Here is an 8693-nt window from a genome sequence, read left to right on the forward strand (position 1 = left end):
ACAATCTCTTTCGAAGTATAAGGGTTTCATACGAAAACTCATCTCTTACAAAAGGCATTTCATTTTTTCAAAATTATTTCATTTTTCCCAATTTGTACCACCAACCGACACGAAAGGATGTCTTTGGCCCCGGTTGGTGCCACAAACCGACATGAATGCCATGTGCCAACCACGACCGAGGTGTTTGTTGAAGAACCACCAAAAACAAGATCTATTCTTCACATGATTCGGCGAAACCCTAGCGCCGCCAACCCTATATAATCTCCTCCCCAACCATGCCGCCAGCTTTCCCCCACCCACAGCCTCTAACCCCTCCCCCAACCCAAAACCCATCGGCGACGGTGCAGCGCCAGGAGAGGAGTAGAAAGATGGTGAAGTTCCTGAAGCCGGGAAAGGTGGTGATCCTGCTGCAGGGCAGGTACGCCGGGAAGAAGGCGGTGATCGTGCTCGTGTTCGAGGAGGGCACTGGTGACCTCCCCTACGGGCACTGTCTGGTCGCCGGCCTGGCCAAATACCTGAAGAAGGTGATCCGCAAGGAATCGACCAAGAAGACGGCCAAGAAGTCCCGCGTCAAGGTCTTCCTCAAGCTCGTCAACTTCACGCACCTCATGCCTACCCGCTACACCCTCGATGTCGACTTCAAGGAGGTGGTCTCCGGCACCCCCGACTCCCTCACCACCAAGGACAAGAAGCTCAACGCCGCCAAGTTTGCCAAGGCCAAGCTCGAGGAGAGGTTCAATTACGGCAAGAACATGTGGTTCTTCACGAGGCACCACATGATTCGACATGATTAAAGAAATGCCAACAAGATCTATTCTTCACATGATTCGACATGATTCCACATGATTCGACATGATTCGACATGATTCAAGCAATTCCAACAAGATCTATTCTTCACATGATTCGACATGATTCAAGAAATTCCAACAAGATCTATTCTTCACAAGATTCAACATGATTCAAGAAATGCCAAAAAGATCTATTCTTCACATGATTCGACATGATTCACGAAATGCCAACAAGATCTATTCTTCACATGACTTGACATGATTCCACATGATTCGACATGATTCGACATGATTCAAGAAATTCCAACAAGATCTATTCTTCACCTGATTCGACATGATTCGACATGATTCAAGAAATTCCAACAAGATCTATTCTTCACAAGATTCGACATGATTCAAGAAATGCCAACAAGATCTATTCTTCACATGATTCGACATGATTCAATAAATGCCAACAAGATCTATTCTTCACATGATTCGACATGATTCCACATGATTCGACATGATTCAAGAAATTCCAACAAGATCTATTCTTCACATGGTTCGACATGATTCCACATGATTCGACATGATTCAAGAAATTCCAACAAGATCTATTCTTCACATGATTCGACATGATTCAAAACTGGATGCACTTCGTGTACAAATCGGACATTCTCTTTCGAAGTATGAGGGTTTCATACGAAACTCATGTGTTATAAAAGGCATTTCATTTTTTCGAACGTATTTCATTTTTTCCACATGGGTACGTGTATTATAAACCATTACAACATATCATGAATAGAGAAGTGACCAAATTAATAGAAATTCATCATCACATTAAAGCCAAAGTACAATAGTGACCAAAATAAATACGTAACGTTCTTACATAGTTCTCATTATTGAACAACATATAGCTCTCTAGAGCCTCTAATTAGAACATACATTGAAACTAGTAAATTTAAATGCAACAAGAAATGCCATCATAACCGCAACTAAGGTCCAAATTGATCCAATGGCATAATGATACCAAGCCTCAGTATGAATGGCATATTTTCTAATGTTTCTAATCTTCAAACCTCTACATTGTTAGCACAACAACTCGAGGAAATAGATACATATTTATCATGGCAAGAAGATATAGAAAGCATATCATCATGATTTTTACATGACATGCACGGACTATCAACACAAGCATGTAAAACATTTAGAGTGCTCAAAGTGTTAAATCCCAAAGATGAAGCATTGCAATAATATAGTGATGAAGGATCGTCAACAATAAGCCCACTATCATCATTTCAATGATCTCCATTACTCACCATATCATTACCTTGTGGCAATCCACATGTAGGTGAAGTAGATGTAGTTGAGAAGACCACACGACCAGAGGTGGAGGGAGAACAATCATTCCCACAAATCTTGGATGTACCATATTTATCTTGAAGCTTTGTCCACAACTCGTGAGCATCCCGGAATGGCATGAGTTGAAATATAACTACATTGCTCAAAGCATCAAAAAGCACATTAGAAGCTTGAGCATCGAGATAAGAGTTTTTCTCATCCTCTAAAGATATATTTTGAGAGTCCTTTGGAGGAGGAAAACCCATATCTACAATTCGCTCTAAATTTGGGTCCAAGACCCAAAATTTATTATGCATGCGAATTACCCAAACATCAAAATTTGTGCCATGGAAACTAAGAGTGTCAGTGAATCCTAAACCCCTAGTCGACATCCTTACTCTCTAGGTGGTTAAACCTAATAAAGAGAGACCTAGCTCTGATACTAATTGAAAGTAAATGGATGTCGCCTAGAGGGGGATGAATAGGCGCTCTAAAATAATTACGGTTTAGGCTTGAACAAATGCGGAATAAAACTAACGTTTAATTTGCCAAGCACAAAACCTAAAACAACTAGGCTCAACTATGTGCACCAACAAGTTATGCTAAGCAAGATAAACAACTAAGTCATAGCAAGATATATGACAAGAAACAATATGGCTAACACAAAGTAAAGTGCATAAGTAAAGGGTTCGGGTAAGAGATAACCGAGGCACGCGGAGACGATGATGTATCCCGAAGTTCACACGCTTGCGGATGCTAATCTCCGTTGGAGCGATGTGGAGGCACAATGCTCCCCAAGATGCCACTAAGGCCACCGTAATCTCCTCACACCCTCACACAATGCAAGATACCGTGATTCCACTAAGGGACCCTTGAGGGCGGTCACCGAACCCGTACAAACATGGTTGGGGCAATCTCCACAGCTTCATTGTAGGCTCCCAACAACACCAGGAAGCTTCACCACAATGGCATATGGCTTCGAGGTGACCACAAATGCTCGGGGCAATCTCCACAACTTAATTGGAGACCCCGATGCTTGCCCGGAGCTTTACACCACAATGATTGTGCTCCGAGGCACAACCAAGCTTCTAGGGGTACCAAGTACCCAAAGGTAATAAGCTTCTAGACTTCTCACTTCCACGTATCACCGTGGAGAACTCAAACCGATGCAACAAATGCAATGGCAAGGGCACATGGAGTGCCCAAGTCCTTCTCTCCCAAATCCTACCAAAGCAAATAATGCTAGGGAGGAAAATGAGAGGAAGAACGAAGAAGAACATGAAGAACTCCAAGATCTAGACCCAAGGGGTTACCCTCACTTAGAGGAGAAAGTGATTGGTGGAAATGTGGACCTAGATCTCCTCTCTCTTTTCCCTCAAGAACTAGCAAGAATCATTGGAGGGATTGAGATTTAGCAAGCTCGAAGAAGGTCGACAATGGGGGAAGAACACGAGCTAAATAGATAAGGTTCAATGGGGAAGAAGACCCTCTTTTATATCTGAGGAAAATCCAACCGTTAGGCTTCACAACCCACACAAAGCAGTACTACCGCTCATGGGAGCGGTACTACCGCTCGGTAGGTTCACCAGCCATGCCGAGGCAAAAAGGATGCGCAAATAAAGTCCGAAGGAGCGGTACTACCGATCGTGGGAGAGGTACTACCGCTCGGGAGGTTCACTAGCCATGCCGAGGCAAAAAGGATGCGCAAATAAAGTCCAACGAAGCGGTACTACCGCTCGGCACAAGCGGTACTACCGCTCGCCATAGAAACTGCCTTAACTTTCGCATACGGACTCCGAATTCAACGAAACCAAGTTTGTTAGAAAGCTAACGACATGGAATAACACAATATTGATAGAAATATCAATAATAAGCATGTGAGAAAAGGCCCATAATAAAATGGTGAGAACCCTTCCTCGAATAAGACCGGTAAAAACTCCCAACATCGAAAACATCATAGAAGATGCATATGTACTCTGTTTTCGATGAACTTGAGCTTGTCATGAAGATGATCTAAGATATAAAACTAACAAAGAGAAACATAAAACAAGAACCAAGAAGTATTATGCATGGATGCAAATTGTTTGAGCTCTCAATGAACGATACAATCAAGCTACTCACTTGAGAGCCACCCTTGACAGTACGACGATCTATCCTAAAAGTGAAAACCTATCAATGGCAAACCTATACCTTGCACCTAGTCCTCTTGAGCTAGATGATGATGATCTTGGCTTCCTCAAGATGGACCACTGATGTCTACTACGTAGCCTTCTCCTTGTAGACGTTGTTGGGCCTCCAAGTGCAGAGGTTTGTAGGACAGTAGCAATTTTCCCTCAAGTGGGTGACCTAAGGTTTATCAATCCGCAGGAGGCGTAGGATGAAGATGGTCTCTCTCAAGCAACCCTGCAACCAAATAACAAAGAGTCTCTTGTGTCCCCAACACACCCAATAGAATGGTAAGTTGTATAGGTGCACTAGTTCGGCGAAGAGATGGTGAAACAAGTGCAATATGGATGGTAGATATAGGTTTTCGTAATCTGAAATTACAAAAACAGCAAGGTAACTAGTAACAAAGTGAGCACGAACGGTATTGCAATACGTGGAAACAAGGCCTAGGGTTCATACTTTCACTAGTGAAGTTCTCTCAACAAAGATAACATAATTGGATCATATAACTAGCCGCCAACATGCAACAAAGAGTCACTCCAAAGTCACTAATAGCGGATAACAAACGAAGAGATTATTGTCGGGTACGAAACCACCACAAAGTTATTCTTTCTGATCGATCTATTCAAGAGTTCGTAGTGGAATAACACCTTAAGAGACATATCAACCAAGACCCTAATGTCACCTAGATACTCCATTGTCACCTCAAGTATCCGTGGGCATGATTATACGATATGCATCACACAATCTCAGAATCATCTATTCAACCAACACATAGAACTTCAAAGAGTGCCCCGAAGTTTCTACCGGAGAGTCAAAACGTGTGCCAACCCCTATGCATAGGTTCCCAATGTCACGACCCCGCAAGTTGATCACCAAAACATACATCGAGTACTGACATGAATCCACGTGTGCCAACCCATATGCATAGGTTCCCAATTCTCACAAACCCGCAAGTTGATCACAACAGATAGACACGTGCAAGACATACATCAAGTGTTCTCAAAGACTCAAACTGATAAGATAACTTCAAAGGGGAAACTCAATTCATTACAAGAAGGGAGAGGGGGAATGTCACACCCAAGATGAGACCCTATCCTCAATTTGGCACGAAGGCCTCGTCAGGGATAGAAGCGCATCTCGTCGTGTCGCAAGAATGGATATCGTTACAAGTACATGTACTGAAAAGAAGAGATATACATAGAGAGTTGGCTTACACTCGCCACAAACTACATCAGAGTCACAACAGTACATTACATAAACATCAAGAGTAAGAGCAGGGTCCGACTATGGACGAAAACAAACGAGAAAAAATGAGAACGACGTCCATCCTTGCTATCCCAGGCTGCCGGCGTGGAACCCAACCTAGATCGATGATGATGAAGAAGAAGAAGCAACTCCCAATGAACAATCAACGCGCTCGCATCGAGTAACCTTTACCTGTACCTGCAACTGGTGTTGTAGTAATCTGTGAGCCACAGGGGACTCAGCAATCTCATTTCCAAAGGTATCAAGACTAGCAAAGCTTAATGGGTGAGGTATGGTTAAGTGGTGAGGTTGCGGCAACGGCTAAGCATATATTTGGTGGCTAAACTTACGAGTACAAGAAAATAAGAGGGGGGAAGATCTACGCATAACAGACGTGACTACTAATGATCAAATGAATGATCCTGAACACCTACCTACGTCAGACATAACCCCACCGTGTCCTCGATCGGAGAAGGAACTCACAAAAGAGACAGTCACGGTTACGCACACAGTTGGCAAGTTTTAATTAAGTTCACTTAAAGTTGTCTAGAACCAGTGTTAAACAAAGTTTCCACGTTGCCACATAACCGCGGGCACGGCTTTCTGAAAAGATTTAACCCTGTAGGGGTGCTCCAACTAGTCCATCACAAATTACCACAAGCCGCATAGAAATCCTCAATCACGAAGCTCGTGATCTCGTCGGATTCCCTAGTGGAAAACCTCAACTCTGAGATTACCCAAAGAATCGCCGGAATCCCGATGCACAAGATATCTCGTCAAAGGTAAAACTAATCCAGCAAGGCCACCCGGTGTGTCGACGAACCCGATAGGAGCCGCGTATCTCGTTCTCAGGACACACTGTCTATGCATAGTGGACGGTAGCCAAACCTCGAGTTGCCCTGAGGTGGCACCGCCGACTGCTAGGTGGGTGGACCAACACTCAGGCGGAGCACTGGCCCGGGGGGTTGATTAAATTATCCTCGGGGTCCGGAAAGTCCCTATGCAATTTTATTAGGTTATTAGGCAAATGTAGTACCAATGTAGGGCCTTGCCAGACCAGCTTTAATCTAAAACGAATTATCAAGGGGGTCCCCATAACAACCCCGATCGTGTTAGGAGCGCTCTATTATGGAACAACGGACACCGCCAGATATGATGGAATGAATGCAAAATGTGTGCAACGACGGTCACGAGCACTTCAAAACATGCAAACAGCAAGTGAAAAAGAAACTACATGAGATTCTAAGCAATTTTCATGTAGGACACGATCAAATCGGAGCTACGGTTCAACAACTACGAGCAAAACAAGAAAACACTACAATCTGCCAAAATCAACCACATAACATCTTCTACACCCCACAACTACGGGCTACACCAATCCGATAAACTCAAGCAAGGCATGACACGATAGAGGGCAAGATGCACTACTACAAACAACTAACAACAACTAGCATGGCATCATGGATCACTAGGGAAATAAGACGCAAAATGGCATCTCACACACTATTTCACACTTAGTGAAAATTACACCTCATGGAAGTGCAGTTTTCGATCTGAAGCCATATTGACAGCAGCAAAATCATAAGCTACAGGACTCCAAATGGCATGAGAATTCATAGCATGCTAGAGAATCACAAGGGTTACAACTAACTCCATTGCACCAACCTCAAAAGAGCTATAGATCACAAGATAGAAGCAAGACAAGACAGTAACAAAATGTAACACATTCCAGACATAGAAATATTTCAGCTCCTCCAAATCAGCACTATTTCTAGCAACTTGAGAGCAAGAAAACCACACCTAAACATGCTTTTCTACTGCAACAAAAAATACCAGGGGCTAGAGTAAACACCCAAGAACAACTCCCTAGTTGACAACTTGATCAAACAAAGCACGGAATAAATCCTACGAATTAATCAAAAGGGCATCACGGCAAAATATCGCGCGAACTAACTTACTCAAAAGCTAAAACTAAATTCACAGAAAAATCCATGGGATTTTTTCTACCCCGAAAACATATAAAATATGTGGGGTTGCAACAACAAAATATTACCACACGTAAATGCGAGAAAATAACATAAACACGGGGAAATAAACTAGCGGCAAATCCCTACACGCAAAAATACAAACGACTACTCTAAAATACGTGGCAAAGGTGTTCCTAAAACATGGACATTTCTATTACGGCATACGAACAATCCGGACTTGCGTGAAAATTAAGTACGGGACGTGTCCTATTAAAACATCACCTTATTCTAGGCAAACAGTGGGTCAAACCTCATCAAACATTTATGCAAGTTGCAAAAACGGATACTACGCGAAATTCTACACCAAATCCATATATAGATCACCTCGATCCGACGTACGGAATATAAGTTACGGGGGTTTATATATTTAGCTAATACCGGAAATTAGTTAAATCGTCGGGAAAATTACTAATCTAAATGGGCCGAATCTGCACGCACAATATAACTAAGATGCGCCTAGGGGAAAAAATACACGACCGGGGTAGCTCACCTTGGGCCGGCTCGTCCGGCCTGGAGAGGAGGCTAGGGCGCGCTGGGCCTATGGGGATGCAGGGCCCAAGAGGCGAGGCTGGCCTTGGCGCAGGAAGGAGGTCGGTCGGTGCATGCCTGGGCCTAGCGACCTGGGCCTGGCGGCGGCCAGCCCACGGCGAGGCGTCTGGGGAAGGCGCTCCCGACCTGGAGCTCGTCGTCTGATCCCGAGCAGGAGCCATGGCGGCGCGGGAGCAGGGAACCCCGGGCACGCGGGGCGGCGCTCCAGCGAGGCTCGAGGGCCGGCGAGACCTGCCAGCGGAAGATCCGGCCCCGGGTTGCCATTCTCGGCGACAGGGGCTTGAGGCGGCGAGCACGGCGACTGACGGCACCAGCGACGGCGAGGCCATGGGCCGACGACGGGAAGAAGCAAGGATTCGGCGCGGGGCCTCGTCCTCGGGTGGTTGGCCAGAGGCAGCGGATCGACGGCGCCGGCAAGGGAGACGCTGCGGCGGTGCTCCGGCGACCAGATGATGCTCGAGGGTCTCGGGTAAGCATCGTCTGCCATGGGAGGGGTGCAAGGGAGCTCGGGGTCAGGCCCATATGGTCTTTCCAGGGCCCGATCTAGGTCCTGACGGGCCTGAGGCTGGAGGTGGGGGGAGGAGCAGTCTGGGAG

At 45.1% G+C, this 8693-nt stretch overlaps 1 protein-coding gene across 1 annotated transcript; it reads left to right on the forward strand.

The window, feature by feature from the left end:
- The first annotated feature begins 368 nt into the window (after positions 1-368).
- LOC123441930 (60S ribosomal protein L27-2-like) lies at positions 369-794 on the forward strand. The gene has a single exon (XM_045118098.1). It carries the CDS (start codon positions 369-371, stop codon positions 792-794), a length of 426 nt encoding a protein of 141 aa, XP_044974033.1.
- Positions 795-8693: the final 7899 nt, after the last annotated feature.

This window comes from Hordeum vulgare, chromosome 3H (assembly GCF_904849725.1).
Source record: "Hordeum vulgare subsp. vulgare chromosome 3H, MorexV3_pseudomolecules_assembly, whole genome shotgun sequence".
NCBI lineage: Eukaryota > Viridiplantae > Streptophyta > Magnoliopsida > Poales > Poaceae > Hordeum > Hordeum vulgare.

Coding starts and splice junctions, on each gene's coding strand:
- LOC123441930 (XM_045118098.1), top strand. CDS start 369: ATGGTGAAGTTCCTGAAGCCGGGAAAGGTGGTGATCCTGCTGCAGGGC.